Below are 17,301 nucleotides of genomic sequence, written 5' to 3'. Positions count from 1 at the left end.
GTCCTTGCCCTGGCTTGTACTGAGAATAACACACACGCCGTTCTACACAGGCGCTGATTTCGTTTCAGAGAGATACGACTATGTCATGCATATCGACCATATGTCAGCAAATCAAGCCGTTCTGTTTTTTTGTTTTCTGGCTTCTTAGTCAATCAACTGCCGTTAGGTGCCTTGCATCGATCACCCAGAACACCCAGCAATGAATCAGTACAATGGGGGGTGGGGGGGGGGGGGAGGAGGGATATAACAACAAATATTCAACAGTTCTTCAGCGATGAATAATATATCCTAGAGCAAAAAACATCAACAACACAACCGCAATGAAAACAAAAAAGCAGCAAAACAAGAGGAGGGACTTGATGACTGCGAGTGTGTGTGAGTGTGAGAGAGAGAAAAAACCAAAACCAAAAGTCAATTATCCGTTTCCATTCCCATCCAAGAAAAAAGCAAACAAAGATTTCCACCTTCCTCCCCCTCCCATTCCTTCTGCTGTGTGTGTTGTGTTGCAATGTTGCAATGTTTCCCCCCCTCCCCCTTCCCACTCCAATCAGAAAAAAAGATATTGATATGAAAACTCCGTTCTTAATGCCCAAATTTCAAAAAAAAACAAAACAAAAAAAACAAAAAAAACAAAAAAAAAAAACAAAAATAAAACATAAAAAGATAAAACAAAAAAATAAAAAAACACTCGCAATGTTTCCCTCTCTGTCCCTCCTTCTCCCTCTCTTGTCCTCTTCACAGACAAGAAGAAAAAAGAGAGATACATGCTTTATACCGAATCAACCCCATTCCTGCTGTCGTGCCTTCGTTTCCGTCAGCAAAAATATGTAGTAGCGGTGAGTAGTAGAGACACCAAACTCCAACGAACTCCCCCAAAACGCAACACCACTTAATCTCTTAATGACGGCAAAACCCGTGGTCAACTTGGTTGCTGCTGCTGGCTGGCGATGTGCTCATTCAACCTAGAAAATTCATTAGTACTCTGCATCACACGCTCGAAGCTCGCAGTGTCAGTGGCAGGTAGCGCACCCTGAGCCGTTGCTCCTCCCCCGTCCGCCCTCTGCCTCAGCCCACTTCCGTCAAAGACCCATGGCCCGGCATCATTCCTCGGCGTGATCGGCCCCTCGTTGTTACCGGCGATTAACGGACCCGTAGGAGATGGTGTCCTGTGCCCAGACGCATGATGAATGGGCACGGGACTTGACTGGGCATGTTGAAATGGTGGGCGGCTTGCATTTGTGCTCGTTGTTGGCTCTCGTGTGTCGATGAGTGTGATTTCTGCAACGGGAGGTGCCTGTTGCTGTTGCTGCTGTGCTGGAACATCCACCATCACCACATCTGATTCACTTTCGCTTTGTATTACTGGAACAGGGATTGGTAGAGGTGGTTGCTGCGGCGCAATCAGGGTAGCTTGTCGGGTGGCCCGGACAGACTCCCTAGACTTTCGTGGTTGGGCTTCGCTGGTAGCGGGGGCTAGTAAGGTCCCTTCAGGGTTGGACTTGGCCCCTTCGTCGGAATCCAGCTGCTCCCATTCTTCGGGGTCTTCTACTTCGGCCTCAAGGTCGGCGGCTGCGCGGCAGTTGGGACAGATAAAAATGGGGTAGGATGGGGAGTTGAGCAGGGCTCGGATGCATTTGAAATGCCATGTGTGGGAACATGGAGCGACGAATAAGGATTGGCATGGCTGCAACAGAGTTAGAACCTTGTTGGCTAACCAAGTGGAGTCCGCCCAGGGGTACCAAGACTTACCGCGATGCTATTCAGACATATTGAGCAGTCCTGGGTGTAAGACTGAGCTGAAGAGTCTTGGGCCGAGCCAGCCGTCATGTTTCGAAGGCGTTTGTGTGAGGTTAGGCTAGCATCAGAGTGTCAGTACATGAAGCCAGTATTCGAGCGGGTGGCGCCCAGATTTCTGGGTGTACATGTACGAGGAGACTTACTTGAAGGCGTTAAGTTTATTCTGCCACCCGCGGTTTAGTTCAAGCCTCATTTTGACGCAGCGAAAGATCATTTCCTCCCCGCCCTTGAAGTCAATACCCAGCTGCACAATATCACCATCGTTCACCGCAAATGGCTTCGACTCGGTGCCGGGGGGACTGAGACGGATGTGGTTGAGAAAGGTGCCAGAACTACTCTTAACGTCCTTGATGTACCATTTGCCATCCTCGTACCAGAACTCGCAGTGCCGTCGACTCACAACCTTGCTCTTGAACCCTACGGGCGCCGCAGAAGGCATGTTGCTGGGGATATTGGGCTGGTTGTCTCTTTCTGAGTATCTGCCTACGCGGATCACTTCATTGCCAGTTGGGAGCGTACGCGAGATGGTGGGGAACTTGAGGGACGGGCGAGTAGCACGGGTGTCGTGAAAGGCGCTGAATCGGATCGAGGGGAGGATGTCGGCGCTCGAGCTTCCTGGGTCGGGCGACAAGACGGCATCCCCCACGGTGGCGGAACGAGCCCGGGTCATGATGGTGGTGTTGGCGGGAGGGGCAAGTCCTCCAACTCCTCCAGATCTTTCGGTGAGGGCAGAATTCAAAGGATCGCCGGGGAAAAGGCCGGAGGAGGTTGGCGATGCGGTGGAGGGTGGGAGGACGAGGGGTTGGGCTAGTGTCGGGGCGGGCTGCAAGAAGGGATTGGACCGACTTGTGTGCGAGGGGTGGCCGTGGGTGTTGTTGGTAGTAGCGTTGGTGATGTTATTATGATTATAATGGCTGTTGGCTTCTGACGTGGGAGGGGGGATAGGCAGGCCGGGAGAGGGGAGTGCTGGAGAGTTCAAGGATGGATTGTGAGTCGGGGAGTTTGCCTGGTGGTGTTGTTGGTGGCTCTGGTTGGTGTGGGCGTGGGCGTGGGCGTGGGCGCTGTGCTCGCGGGACAGGAGGTGGTTCTGGGTGTAATTACGAAAGTAACTCAGGCCTCTCAGACGACTGGTCCTTGTGGGCGAGACTGGACCAGGTGATACCGGAGCCCCCGGGGATGTGGGCGAGGCTACAGGTTGTGTAAACATTGAGCAAAGTCAAAGTGTGCACCGAGGTTTACATGGAGGCAGAAAAACGAGGCGGATGGAAGACGTTGTCAAAGGGGGTGAAATTTGCGGTGGGTATCGTAACAAGCACGTCGCGGTTTAGTGGTTGGGAGATTTGGGGTTTTGCTGAGGGGGGCGTTCAGAGCCTAGGCTTCCCCTAGGCGCGACTGATAGGGCAGAAAGGTCAGCAGCAGCCATGTATGGTTCAACCGCTTCGGTCGGCCAGGCCGCCACACTCGCAGGACCGATGGGAAACTCTTACAGTCTAGTAGTAGCTCAGTGTTCCAGAAATATCTGGGATAATTACCTTACTTCCAGGTTTTCTGATATCCCAGTGTTTATTTTTCCGTCCTTCCTGTCGTGTCCCCTCACGACGTCGAACAGCCAAGACATCTGTCTGTTGTAGGAGTCGGTGTCGAGGTCAGCCGTTGCAGCTTTGTCTCTGCTCTGCGCGGCGCATGATTTGATCAACCCTGCTTTTTACATTACTTGGCTGGGCCATGCGCACTGTGTTGCTGACTGTGTGTATGTGCTTGGCCAGCTGCAGGCTGGTGATGGTGCAGGGGTAGTCGCAGCCTTACGTAAGGCCCACCCGTAGTGCTGCTGCGAATATCTTATCGATAAGCTCAAGAACATCATGGATGGATTTGCCTTGGTGGGTGCTTGTTGAGTTGCGCAACCCCCTCAGGAAGATCGCATTCGATATTTCAGCCTCGCGCAAGCCGGATTGTCACCTGGTCTGCTGCTGCCGGACCACTCGCCGCAGTCATGTTCAGATCCTGCCGGCCCACGAGGCTGTTGAACCAGACACATCTGCCATGGCACCCCGCGAGGCCGAGTTACTCGCCTGTCGGCCCAAGGCGCTATGCCACTGAGCATGTCTTGAAATACGAAAGGGCACATCGGGAGGCAAAGGCTAATAAACGTGCAACAAGAGTGAGATGAGACGAAGAGCAATGACAGAGTCAGGCCAGCAATACATGGCTAACATATCCCTCGGTTGCAGGACCCAACAGAAACCGACAAGATCACCACGCTACCAAATGGAATTCGAGTCGCCTCTGAGGATTTGCCCGATGCCTTCTCGGGAGTGGGAGTCTACATCGATGCCGGATCACGATACGAGAACGATTCCCTCCGGGGAGCCAGTCACATCATGGACAGGCTAGCCTTCAAGTCGACAAGATCACGATCAGCGGACGAGATGTTGGAGACAGTAGAGCAACTGGGCGGCAATATCCAATGCGCTTCTTCCAGAGAATCCATGATGTACCAAGCAGCAACCTTCAACTCTGCCATTCCTACCACCGTGGAACTGTTGGCCGACACGATCCGAAACCCCCGATTGACCGACGAGGAAATTGGTCAACAACTCGAGACGGCCGAGTACGAAGTGGGAGAGATTTGGTCCAAACCGGAGCTGATCTTGCCAGAGTTGGTTCATACAGCTGCTTTCAAGGACAACACATTAGGGAACCCCTTGCTCTGCCCTCAGGAGAGGCTGAGCGTTATCAACAAGGACGTTATCCAGGCCTACAGGGACGCCTTCTACCAACCAGACCGCATGGTAGTGGCCTTTGCCGGTGTTCCTCACGCCGAGGCCGTCGAGCTTGCACAGAAATACTTTGGTGATATGGAGCGTTCAAGACCGGTTGTATCAGAACCAACCACTCCCACTGACTCGTCAAGCGAGGCCTCCTCAGCTGCCTCAACACCACCAACATCTCCAGAACCCGAACAACCCTCCGGCCTGTTTGGCAAGATACTCAAGAACCTCGCCCCACAACAGTCATCTTCCCCATCCTCAATCCTTCGACCAGTAGTCACCCCTATCACCGAAGCCGACCTCAACCGTCCAGCTACCTATACCGGCGGCTTCCTCACCCTCCCAACTCAGCCCCCGCCAATCAACCCCAATCTCCCCACATTTTCCCATATCCACCTCTGCTTCGAAGGCCTTCCCATCTCCTCTCCAGATATCTTTGCCTTGGCCACTCTTCAAACCCTTCTTGGCGGCGGCGGCTCCTTCTCCGCCGGCGGCCCAGGAAAGGGCATGTACTCTCGTCTGTACACCAACGTCCTCAACCAACACGGCTGGGTAGAGTCCTGCATAGCCTTCAACCACTCCTACAAGGACTCTGGTCTCTTCGGCATCGCAGCCTCATGTTATCCAGGTCGCACCATCCCCATGCTCCACGTCATGTGCCGCGAGCTCCAGGCTCTCACCCACGACTCGGGGTACACGGGCCTTGGAGAGGTAGAGGTCAACCGGGCCAAGAACCAGCTCCGGTCGAGCTTGCTGATGAACCTGGAGAGCAGGATGGTTGAGCTGGAAGATTTGGGAAGACAGGTGCAGGTTCACGGGAGGAAGATCCCAGTGAGGGAGATGACGCGCCAGATCAACCGGTTGACGCCGAAGGACCTGAGGAGGGTGGCGAAGCAGGTGCTTGGTGGGTTGGTGAACAACCCGGGCGGGGGGTCAGGGGCGCCGACGGTGGTGTTGCAGGAGGCGAGTCAACATGGGAGTGGGAGGCAGGAGGTGATTGGGTGGGAGCAGATACAGGATATTATTGCTAGTTGGAAGTTGGGGAGGAATTAGATGGGTGGGCAAGTAAGGAGAGAGTGTGTAAGATAGGGTAGGGTAGATAGATGTATCTGTGAAATGAGAGAAATGTACAAACATTTAAAGTAGGTGCCTTGTATTGACGGGTTTTGTGTTTGACAACAGGGGAAGACACCACCCACCCAGTTCATCATCCAAAGTCTCACCTTGCTTCCTTATTGTCGACGACAACAGGAAGGAGCAACACAACCACGGTATTTGTATTTCTTCCAGCAACTACCAACCAACAAGGACAGCAGCACACTCTGCGCCAAATGGCCAAGTGGTAAGCCTCTGGGAGTTTTCGGCGCCGGGCACCACAATCCAATAAAGTGTGGATGTGAGCGAGCTTTTTGTGTTTTGCCGACTCCAGAATTCCGATGTTTGCTTACTAGGAAAGAAAAGCATTGTATTACTCACAAGAGCTGTGTGTTTGTTTACCAAAGGGAAGCTTCAGTTGTTAAACTGGAGAATAATCGAATTGGAGAGGGCCTTATTTGATTGTTTTGGTCTACCTGCCTGCCTGCCTGCCTGCCTACACAACCTCGACATTTTTCTCTCCCCCGATCCACAAACCATCACACGCACTCAACAAAAGAGAGCCATCATGTAGGAGATCCTCATCCACAAAAAAACAAAAAAAAAACAAAAAAGAAAGAGCGTAGAAAAATAACTCAGGTTCTTGTGATATAACTCATACCCCCCTCACCCCCCTTCTCTCCTCCCATCAGTTCGCTGTTTTCACGTATGCATTTCAGGAAGTCTCCAATTTTCCAACCCTCCCCCTTCCCTCCAGCCCCCCAAGCCAAATAACGCCCCATCTTCATCATGTGCAACAATCAATCATACTATACAACTCCCCCTCAATACCCCGGATGCCCCGCCATACCCGGCGGATGCCCATCCAAATCCACCCCCTCCACCACCTGCCTCTGATGCGCACTCCTCTGCACTAGATTCCCAAAATACCTCAACGCATCACTGCTCTCCTTCCTCACCTTGACCGTCTCATCCCTCCTCGCGCCCAATTGCTCCACCGACTTTTGCAGCCCAACCCTGAGGTTATTCGCCGGAATGAGCAACACCTTTCTCACCTTCCCCGAAATCCGGCTGCTGTTCTGATGAACATAATCCATCGCCTCAAGCTGCGTGGCAATCTTTTGGCTGAGGCGGGCAGGAAGGGAGTGAGGGATCTGAGAGAGGACATAAAACGCCAGAGCAGCAGCTGTGGAAAATGTCAGCTTATTGATAATGGTCACACGAGAGAAAAGAAAAAACTCACCACCAGCAATAACACCCGGAATAATCAACTTCCTCAAGTTCTCACTCCCCAAAATCTGAGCCGCTCTAAAAGCGAGGTTCACCTGGCTGTACCCACTGATAACAGTTGTACCAACCACACCCGCCACCGTGAGCGCCATGCCGGCCTTCTCCTCCCTCTGCATCAGCGTCGAAAAGTCGACAAAGTCCGCGAACTCGGTAGAAATGTCCACCTGGCGAGCCAAAGCATCCTTCCGGCCCTGGAACATGACCTCCGACTTGAAGTTGAGGTTCTGGTACTCATCCCCCAGATGCTTGATACCCAGCTTCTTTATCGACTCGACACCAGCAACCGTCTTCTTTCTGGCGTTCTCCTCGCAGTGGACGACCGAGGCGGCAATGTGGGAAAGCATGGCAACCTTGAGATCATCGGCATACTGGAAGGCGCTGAAGAGACCGGGGTACTCAATTCCCAGGTTATCATCGCCGGCGTGGTTGATGGCCGAGTTGATGGTCGTGCGAGAGTAGTCGTAGACCTCCTGGCAAGTGTCCTCGATGGTCCGGTCAACCTGCTCGCTGATCTCTGCCCTGGCCCTCTTGCCAGCCTCAAGCTGGGGCTCCAGCGCCTGCAGCTCCGAGTTCACACGGTCGTATTCCGCCTGGGCAACTTCGGTGTTGACAGTGGCGAGAACGTTGACGTCGTTCAAAATGTTGGTGAGATATGTCTTGGCAGGAGCCAACTTGGAGCGAGCGCGCTTCTCCAGCACAAATCTACGCAAAGACTGCTCGAGGGCAGAAAAGTCTCTGGCCATCTCCTTGTCTTTGCCCTTGCCCTTGGGGTCATTATCACCCGGGTCATCGCCGAACCCGCCGCCGCTGGAACTTCCTGAACCACCACCGCCGCCGGGGCCTCCAGGGGGGTTTGGTGCTACTGGGATGGCGGAACTGGAGACGAAGTGCACGAGCTCACCGGCTTCCTTGTATGTCGCGGGGCTGAGACCGCGGATTTGGGTGAGAATTTGCTTCTGGCACCGGTCCTTGTCCCTGATATTGTCGAAATGGTTGACAACGACGAACAGATAGGCCTTCTCAGCGGCGGCCGCTCGAATGAACTCGGTACCCGTTTGGGTGAAGTGGTTCATGGCCGAGACCACAAACACCACAACATCAATCTCCTCCTGTCGTGCAAAAATAGCTGTAGTCTTGGTGGTATCCATATTGAGACCGGGGGCGTCGATAAGGGCGATGTCAACCACACCGTTATTCAGCAAAGATTCATCGATCGACCTGGCGTCCTTGACATATACCTTGCACTGCATGTACACGGTGTTGTCGATCACAATTCTCTCGAGGTCCTTCAGAGGATACACATCGTAGGTAGCCTCGTCGTGACGGTTGTAAACAGCATCCCTGTGTACAGCGTGAACCTCCTCAATGCCGCAGTTTTCCCTCGCATCCAATACCTCGCAGAAAATGCTCGTGCATGGCTGCTGATCTTCGGGGAGAACCTTTCGTCGCAAAAGGGCGTTGCAGAATGTCGATTTGCCAGCGTTCAAATCACCCGTGACCAAGACCTTGCTGGAGGTGTCCTCGATACGCTCCCGAAGAGCCTGTAGATGTCTGATACTGGACTGAATCTTCCCGTCCAGCAACGCAGCAACCGAGCTCTTCTCCAGCGAGTGTACCAGTTCCGTCTGGTGGAGGGAACCAAGCTTCAAATCCAACTTCAAGACGGAAAATTCCTGGGCTATCTGAGGCGACACAAGACGGGGCTCGGCGACGGTTCTGGTCTCGGCGGCTCGGCTGGACTCGGCGGCGGCGGCGGCGTCCTCGACGGAGGTCATAGCTCGCCGGAGGGGCGGCTGAGCGGCGTTGAACTGCGGTCCATTTGCCAGATCACCGGCGGTCGAGTATGCCTGGTGAAAACCGGGTCTCGATGACGGGTGGGAGGGGGAATCGAGGGCAGCCCGCTGGACTGAGGGGTAGTGGGCAGGCCATGTCTCGTTGAAGCGTTGCAGGTCGCTCAAGAGTTCGACGACGGTGCTGATGGCCCGGCCGAGGGTGTTTCGGTGCTGATTATACCAGAGCTGATGGACGGCGCTGGCCTGAGCGGAGCGGTCGGCTTCGTTGCTATGGCCGCCACGCATTGGCCGGTCTTCGTGAATCACATTGTCCCAACCCGAAGACGCCGGGTTGAAAAGCGACGAGTTGACGTCGTCACCGGCGATGCTGCCACCGTATCCAGAGTCTTGTTCCAGCATGGCTTGAAGTCGTGCAGCGTTTGCCGAAGAACCGTTCCCTACAGTCATGTACGAGGGCGCGGTCGAAGCGCGCGGGGGGCGGTCATAATTTGAGTCGGCATCATTCGGCTCATGATGAGCATCGGCATCGGGAGTGGCATTGTCGTTGGGCCGCCGGACACCCTTGCCCTTTGGCGAAAAGTACTCTTGGCTCATGGTGACAGCGTGCCACGTATCGGGAGGGTGGAGGGGAGATGGTGTGCAGGACAGTCTAGTCAAAATTCATAACGAAGGTTTGGGTACATCCGTAGGCTATGGCAGGTCGGGCAATTGTTCGGTTGACGTTTTTCATCATGGCTCCCCGTCGTCCGCATGATTTTTAGCGGAGCGGCAAATCTCCCGTTCGTCGCAAGGAAAGGCACATTCTGATTGGCTGTTGCCCTTCCGAACATTCCATTTTCTGATAGCACCGATAGGGCGTTTCTTCCATACGGAGCTCTATACTTTGAGATCATGATACTGCTCCGCGCGGGCTAACAGGTGAACAAAGGGTCTGAAGAGCAGAAATAAGCTAGATATACTCTAACAGTATTCACTATCCCATATTCTGACCAAAATGAGTCCACCTTGCATTATCGATGCACTTCCTCTTGAGATACAGACTCCCATGACCTTGTCCTGGGGTCATGAACACATGCAATTTGCGGGGCAAAAGCTGGGTTTGGATGAGGTCACTGTGGGTTTGCTTCCCTGGGAGCGTCCGTGTTTAGCGTGGTGTGGCTCAAAACCTCAGAGTGGCTTGCGCGTCCGCGGCTGGATTACAGGCCGTTGCCTTGACTGATAGCGCATCTCCAAGACAACCAAGACCACCACCAACTTCGGCGCAGCCTGCTCTTGGTTTCTTCATTGACTCAACTACACACGTCTTCGGCCCAGCAGGTCTGCCGGCATTTCGTCCCTCAACACCTAATTCTGCACACATTCGAGAATCACAGCGGCAAGATGAATGTGAGTCTCCCGCACCGCCCCACTACACCTCAGCATAGTTAGGACTGACCATCTCAAGATCCTAGAATGGGCTTTCGGCAAGCGCATGACGCCGGCCGAGCGTCTGCGCAAGAACCAGCGACTCCTCGACAAGGCGATCAGGGAATTGGACCAGCAGCGCGTCAAGCTGGAGAAGCAGGAGAAGGCTCTCGTCGCCCAGATTCGCCAGAGCGCCCAGAAGGGCCAGATGGGTGCTTGCAAGATTCAAGCAAAGGATTTGGTTCGCACCAGACGATACATTGACAAGTTCTACGGCATGAAGAGCCAGCTGCAAAAGATCTCCCTCCGCCTCCAGACCTACCGCACGAACGAGCAGATGATGCAGGCGATGAAGGGTGCTACGATGGCACTTGGGAGCATGAACCGTACTATGAACCTTCCCTCTCTCCAGCGAATCGCCATGGAGTTTGAGCGGGAGAACGACATCATGGAGCAAAGGCAAGAGATGATGGACGATGCTATTGATGATGCCATGGACGTCGGTGCTGAAGAGGAGGGTGATGAGATTGTGGAACAGGTCTTGGAGGAGATTGGTGTAGACTTGAGCCAAGCAGTAAGTACCAGTGGCTGCCAAGACTTTTCTTCTGGCGTGCTGATTGAATTCAAATTATAGCTCGGCGAAACACCTTCAGGTCTCCAGTCCCAATCCGTGCCGGAGACCAAGATTGCGCAGGCGGTTGGAGGAGGAGGCGGCGGAGCAGATCCCGGGGACGACGACCTACAAGCCCGGCTGGACAGTCTCAGACGATGATTGCGGAGGCGTGGTGTTGTATCCGGTTATGGCTTGTGGGTTTAGGTTCTTACGGAGTTGGAGTGCTACTTGAAACTGTTCGGCTTTCTATGGGCAGTCACCAAGTTTACAAGGCCGTTAATGGGGGCTGGGGATGATATAAACCCTCTTCCGGCTCGTCTGTTTCTGCTTTTCTGTTAAACAACCTGGAAGGCGCACTGGTATTCTTTCCAAGCGGCGGATGATTTATGACAAGTGTAGGCATGTACATTTTTGGGAGCAGGACTATGAAGTGGTAGTTTAGATGATCTATGGGTTTACTATGGGTGTCCCCAAGAGCTCGGTTCTTTTGTTCACGCTCATCTGGGGTGTATGTAACATTACATCAGCGTACACCCCACCACTGCTTCCTAGTTGCAATTATTGAAAACAGCCTTGAAGACACATTTGACAGCTTCTGCTACCATCCATCTATTGCCTACCTATACCTGAACATCGTCAAAACATCAAAGTAGCCCAAGAACCTCACGGGCTGCCTTGTCCAACAACCCTGACATCTTGGCAACCTTGGGAGACAAGGGTCGTTAGTGCCCAGCCTATCGATTCCCATCACCCCACTTTCGTGCCGCTGACGCCCAGCTACGCCTGCAAGCAACACCCACCGACACAACCACGGACCGCAGAGACAGGCGTGACAAAGCCTCACAGCCGGGCAGATCGACACCGGCCTGGCCTCCTGAGAGTTGACCCGCTGTCAGACACAGCATCATACCGTACCGTACCGTACCGTATTCTCTCGTCGTCTCCAACTGATTCCACACTTTCCCACAACTCCCGCAGTCCTTGCCATCTGCACCTACCCAGAACAGCCGCCGCAGCTTTGGGCCATTACATCATCCCAGGACACCTCCCATCACAAGACCCCTCAGACAACCCAGGCACCAACCCACCAACGATCTTCCTGTCCCTCCTGTCTTCTTGCCCATCACTGCCATCCTGTCTCACCTCGTGGCCCATTGGATCAACTCGCACATCTTCACCACCACCGCCACGCAAGCGCCTATTTCCAAGTCCATACACCGAAGCGCACCGAGTTCCACTGCTCCCGGTTGAATCCCTCGATCACGTCTGGGGCCATCTTCTTTCAAGCCCCCTATTTCGTTAAAACATCCAATCTGGCAGGCAGCAAACTACGCAGTCTCTCCCAGGGAGGCCTGCTGAGGATGTTTGGCAGTTCCAAGTCAGACAGCGGCATCGCGGACTCGAGCAGCAAGGCTGGCAGCAAGTCTCCTTCCCCGGACAAGGACGACGCCGGCCGCGCTACACCATCGCCTACCAAATCCACCGAACAGGCTGCGAGCGGCGAGAGGCGGAGTGGCAATGGCAGTCCTCCCAGCGCGGGCAGCTCGGCTGAGCAGAAGAAGCGCCGGAGCAGCGGGGTGAGCGCCAAAGCCAGCAACCTCATAGCCCAGGCGAAGAATACTCTCTTCACTCAGTCTGGGAAGGGCAGCAACAGCGATGCGGGTGCTAACTCTAAGAATACGGACCAGGCTCTTCTGGAAGAGTTAGGCAAGAAAGATCAAGCACTCGCCGTGCCCCAGGGCCAGCACAACAACGCCGCCGGCTCGTCGCTCCCCGGCCCTCGATCTACCTTCAAAGTCGGTGTTTGGGAGGATCGCAACAAGAGATGCAGGCGGACGATGGAGGACACCCATGCATTCCTGTACAACTTTCTCTGTACGCCAGCCCCGGCTCTCGGTACAGATTCCAAGTCGTCAAAGTCCTCGGGCGATGCCGATGTGGCTGGTGGCAGCGACATGGTAGAGACGGACAATGGGTACTTTGCGATTTTCGACGGGCATGCCGGCACGTTTGCTGCCGACTGGTGCGGAAAGAAGCTTCATCTTATCCTCGAAGACATCATCAAAAAGAATCCAAACTCGCCGATACCCGAGCTGCTCGACCAAACATTCACTGCTGTTGATCAGCAGCTGGCAAACTTGCCAGTCAAGAACAGCGGTTGTACCGCCGCCATCGCTGTGCTTCGTTGGGAAGACCGGGTCCCGAGCAACGCCTCGGTGACTGGTTCTCAGGCCATTGCACCTGCGTTGGCAAAGGCCGCGGAGGAGGCGAAGACTGGGGAGAGCGCCCCGTCATTAGCGGCCCCTGAAGCTGCGCATGCAAGGTTAAAAGATGCTTCCAAGAGGCAGCGTGTTCTCTATACCGCCAACGTCGGCGACGCCCGTATCGTTCTCTGTCGGGCGGGCAAGGCTATGCGGCTATCCTATGACCACAAGGGCAGTGATGAGCATGAGGGCAAGCGCATCTCGGCAGCAGGTGGCCTCATATTGAACAACCGCGTGAACGGTGTCCTTGCTGTCACTCGGGCGTTGGGCGACACATACATGAAGGAGTTGGTGACAGGGCACCCGTACACTACGGAGACTGTTTTGCAGCCAAATGAAGATGAGTTTATCATTATTGCTTGTGATGGGGTAAGTTTATAGGTCTAATCCTGCCCTGCATGTACCATGTATGCTAACGTATATCCTGCAGTTGTGGGACGTTGCCTCAGATCAAGAGGCTGTCGACCTTGTCCGCAACACGATGGACCCCGGCGCGGCAGCGAAACAACTTGTTGACCACGCTCTTGCTCGCTTCAGTACTGACAACCTCTCTTGTATGATCGTCCGCTTTGACAAGCAGGGCACTCTCGACCAGCAATCCAGCAAGGAGATTGGCGTCGAGGGGGACAGTGCGTCTGCCTCGGGCAAGCTCAGCGAGGCAGAAAAGATTATCAATGAGACGAAAGCCAAGATTGCTGAAGGAAACACGCCCGCGGTTGGTATCTCGGCCAGTAATTTTGGACACGGCCGTGACCCTGCTAAACTAGAAGCGGAAGCGGACTTTACACCGACGGCAATTGAGGGTTCTGTTGAGGAGGCGTCGAGTCAGGCTGTGGTGAACTCGGTAGAGGGTAACGGCACGAAGGATGCGGTGGTTGTTGATGGGACTCGATCAGATGTTGAGGTCCCGGATTTGACGGAGCCGGCACCGCCGTTGGCCGAACCGGCGATGGGTTCTAACCCGCCGCTGGTCAAGTCTTAGGAGAATACCCGACGGCGGTGGTGGCATCCACAGAGGAGGGGTGTTTTTGAGAGGTGAAGAAGTGATCGGATGGAGCTGAAGGGTGAAGGAAGTTGCATGGCTGAAAGTGTAATGGGGCCACAGGAGGGCCGTGATGGGGATTTGAGAGGGTAGAAGACACATGAAGGGTTGTTATTGAAGCAAAGAAAATGGGTCTTTGGGATGGGAGAGTGAAGACGCGAATGTTTTTATTTTTTTTGATAATCTTAGCGAAAACGGAAGGCATGTAGATGATGAAGGGGGATGTGCTTCGTTTTGTTAGGTATGAACATATTATGTGTGTGCCGTTTGGGTGACCCTTGTGAAGGTGTGATTGCTAAAGTTGTTTTTTACTCTTGGGTGTGATAGAGCTGTTGAGCTATATTCAGTTTTTTTTGGAATTCTGACAGATTTACACGGCAGGGGCATTTGTAATGTCATGTCCTAGGTCATGATATGGTCAAAGACCTCAAGACCGTAAGTACTCCCAAAACCGCCTGTCTTCCACCCAGCCTTTTCTCTTTTCGATTTCTGCCAGCAGGGCAATGGTGGGTTTGAAGGAGATGCCGCCTGTGGTTGGGCAGCCGTAGATGACCTGGGCCAGGTAGCGGAGCTGGAGGATGAAGTCGCCCCTTTTGATACTATTCGGTTTGTTTCTGCCCGGCGGTTTGCTGACGTCCTGGATGTTGTCATTTTCGGCTTCATGTTGATGGTTGTTTTTGACTATGAGAATAATAGTAGTGAGAACGAAGCTCCTCTTTCGACATTGCTGGGCGGGTGGTGAGGTTGGGCCAATCCTTTGTTTCTGGGGGGAGGTCGGGGAGGAGGGCGGTGGTGGAGGTGGTTAGGTTACCGGAGGCTAGGTCGAGGAGGGTGCTGAGGCTGGTGGGTGACCACCAGGGTGGGAGGAGGGGGTTGGGCTTTAGACGGCAGGAGGCGAGGGTGATGAAGTGGGTGATGAGCGTGGTGGTATCTGGGCCGGGTGGTTGAGGTGTGTTGTGGTGGCGAGGTTTTGTTGGTGTGTTATTGTCGGGACCGCCGTATTTGAACTGTTCGTGGAGGTGGAGGCGGTAGGTGTCTATTAGGATGGTGAAGACGTCTTGTTGGGGCAGGTTGTGGAGGTATTTGTTGCTTAGGAGGCGGGTGTGAGGGGTTCCTATGCGGAGGGGGAGGGGGTGGGAGGGGATGAAGGGGTTTTCTTCTTCTGGGATGGAGGGTAGATCTTGGTGGTGGTGATGGTGTAGGGGTGATAGAGGGGAGGGTGGTTGGTCACATTCGGTTTGGTGGGTGGCTAGGTCTGCTTCTTCGCAGAGGCGGGAGCAGTAGGTTGTTTGGGAGCTGTTGGTGCAGGGGAGGAGGATTACTTCGGGGGGTGATCTTTAACAGGTGTTGCAATAGGGGGTGGGGGAGGACATGGTGAGGAGGGGGATGAAGAGGTGAGCTGTCATAGTGGCTTGTTGACCTGAGGTTGTTCATGCGTGAGTATATTTGTTCAGGACATAATGACCATAACCTAGTACTTTCCATGGTAAGCTCGGCTCCGTGATGAGTTCTTTGTTCTTGTGATACTTGGTCATGGGAGCAGTTTTGGTGTTGATATATTTTCCCCTTTTGCTCCCCTTTCTTTGTTGCCGCAAGCAGCTACAGCAGTGAGGTTTTTCTTAAGTACCTTACCTTACATGCTTAAATTCACACCATGCCAACCAAATAGCTTGGATCTTGAAATAGGACAGACCCAGACCACGGGAGGAATGGATAGATATGATCTCTGAACACCGGTAAGTTCTTTACTCTATGCGTATATGGCATGCCGTGAATAGGGTAGGTAGAGTTAAAGTATAAAGTCGTGAAACTGACGTTCTGATAGTAGGCTGCACAGAGATCGGCTGCATCTTCGACCGCAGAATCAAGTGTGACAATAATTTCATGGGAAGATCTCCCGTCGAAACAATCCCAATTGTTTATCTTGGCCATCAGACGACGTTCAAGTGTCCTGCCGTCCTTCTTCCACGACTTCATGATGATTGGTCTTGATATCGAGACGCACGGGCCCTCATGGCTGCAACATTAAAGGTGCGAGGAGTTAAGACGATAATGCTGGCGAATGGAAGAAAGAACTGGGGCTGTATCTCGGTCACAAAAGGTCAAAGCGTGTCTGTGGTTTACACCAAGGTTATCGAACGATGCAACGTGGGTGCATACCGCGCTGTTGGGTGGTGGTTGTGGTGGGACAAATTCCCCGGGTGTTAAAAACGCCTGCACATGGCACAGTTGTCACCACGTTTCATCCCCGACTCCACAACGTCCTCTGTTACGAAGGACGAGATGCCCATGGTATGTGGTTCCGATGCAGTCAGACTTGGTTGGTGATGTGCTTGTTCTCAGTGATGAATCAGCGGCAACTACTCCTCTTTACAGAATCGCCCCTCTGTTTCTAGAATTCGGGTCGCCTTCGACATCAAACTGGAGTGGAATCCAAGGCGAAACTTAGCGCCGTTGAAACGGAAGATGGGGGTTTCCCAAAGGGGTCAAGTGTGCCGGGCATGGCCTGCAGGGGTCCTCCTTCGGGCTCCAGGAGAAAATGACTGAAGCTGAAGTTTGGGAAAGTTGAAGAGATTCACCAATTTCAACAGCCCACCTGGTCTTGGGAGATAAACATGGTATTCTGAAGCTACAAAGACGCCATTCCCATACTATTCCTCAGTGTACCTTACCTCTCTCATGAAGGCTAACTATCTTGACTATCCCCAGAATGCTACCTGAGCACGCCATGTTCTTTAACAAATGTTATGCGTGAGGAGAGAGAGACCAAGACCGGAAGGTACCCCTGAAATTCACACCATGGCCCGGTTCCTGGACCCCTCTGCAAGGTCCCCACTCTCACGATGCCCTGTGCTGGGACCATTCTCGTCTCCCACTCCCCACCCTTGCTGCTTGCCCATTCAGTGGCCAATGGCAGATAAATTATCTCACCAGGAGGAGCGCCGTGACGGAGCGACGGCAAGCAGCCAGACGCCAGACGCCAGACGCCTCTCAACCTCCTTTTGATCGCATCCCCTCATTATTAACTTAATCATTTTTTTCTCTCTCTCGCGACGAGCCCCCTTTTCCCAGTTCGTTTGCGAAGCAGGCGCATCCCAAGCAGAGCAACGGCACAACTTCAGTTCTCTGTCCTGCTGCTGCCACTCGTCGAACACACACACACACACACACATTCTCTCTCTCTCTCTCTCTCTCTCTCTCTCTCTCTCTCTCTCTACTTACGGTTACTTCG

At 53.6% G+C, this 17,301-nt stretch overlaps 5 protein-coding genes across 5 annotated transcripts; 3 read left to right on the top strand and 2 right to left on the bottom strand.

The window, feature by feature from the left end:
- Positions 1-919: 919 nt before the first annotated feature.
- On the bottom strand, positions 920-3,004 carry PODANS_7_6420 (uncharacterized protein; the record flags this gene model as incomplete). The annotated part of the gene is made up of 3 exons (XM_001907963.1): positions 920-1,684; positions 1,750-1,855; positions 1,941-3,004. The coding sequence occupies 3 exons, from the start codon at positions 3,002-3,004 to the stop codon at positions 920-922; spliced, it is 1,935 nt and encodes a 644-aa protein (XP_001907998.1).
- A 1,024-nt stretch (positions 3,005-4,028) lies between these two features.
- On the top strand, positions 4,029-5,621 carry PODANS_7_6410 (uncharacterized protein; the record flags this gene model as incomplete). Its single annotated transcript, XM_001907962.1, has 1 exon — positions 4,029-5,621. A coding segment is annotated over one exon (1,593 nt), but the record flags the coding sequence as incomplete, so codon positions are not given.
- An 866-nt stretch (positions 5,622-6,487) lies between these two features.
- On the bottom strand, positions 6,488-9,340 carry PODANS_7_6400 (uncharacterized protein; the record flags this gene model as incomplete). The annotated part of the gene is made up of 1 exon (XM_001907961.1): positions 6,488-9,340. One exon carries the CDS (start codon positions 9,338-9,340, stop codon positions 6,488-6,490), a length of 2,853 nt encoding a protein of 950 aa, XP_001907996.1.
- A 786-nt stretch (positions 9,341-10,126) lies between these two features.
- Positions 10,127-10,922, top strand: PODANS_7_6390 (uncharacterized protein; the record flags this gene model as incomplete). The annotated part of the gene is made up of 3 exons (XM_001907960.1): positions 10,127-10,132; positions 10,191-10,724; positions 10,785-10,922. The coding sequence occupies 3 exons, from the start codon at positions 10,127-10,129 to the stop codon at positions 10,920-10,922; spliced, it is 678 nt and encodes a 225-aa protein (XP_001907995.1).
- Positions 10,923-12,124: 1,202 nt separating this feature from the next.
- PODANS_7_6380 (uncharacterized protein) lies at positions 12,125-14,009 on the top strand (the record flags this gene model as incomplete). Its single annotated transcript, XM_001907959.1, has 2 exons — positions 12,125-13,396; positions 13,458-14,009. The coding sequence occupies 2 exons, from the start codon at positions 12,125-12,127 to the stop codon at positions 14,007-14,009; spliced, it is 1,824 nt and encodes a 607-aa protein (XP_001907994.1).
- Positions 14,010-17,301: the final 3,292 nt, after the last annotated feature.

Source organism: Podospora anserina, chromosome 7, assembly GCF_000226545.1.
Source record: "Podospora anserina S mat+ genomic DNA chromosome 7, supercontig 1".
NCBI lineage: Eukaryota > Fungi > Ascomycota > Sordariomycetes > Sordariales > Podosporaceae > Podospora > Podospora anserina.
Note: the sequence above shows the minus strand (reverse complement) of the source record. Positions and strands in the feature narration are given on the sequence as shown.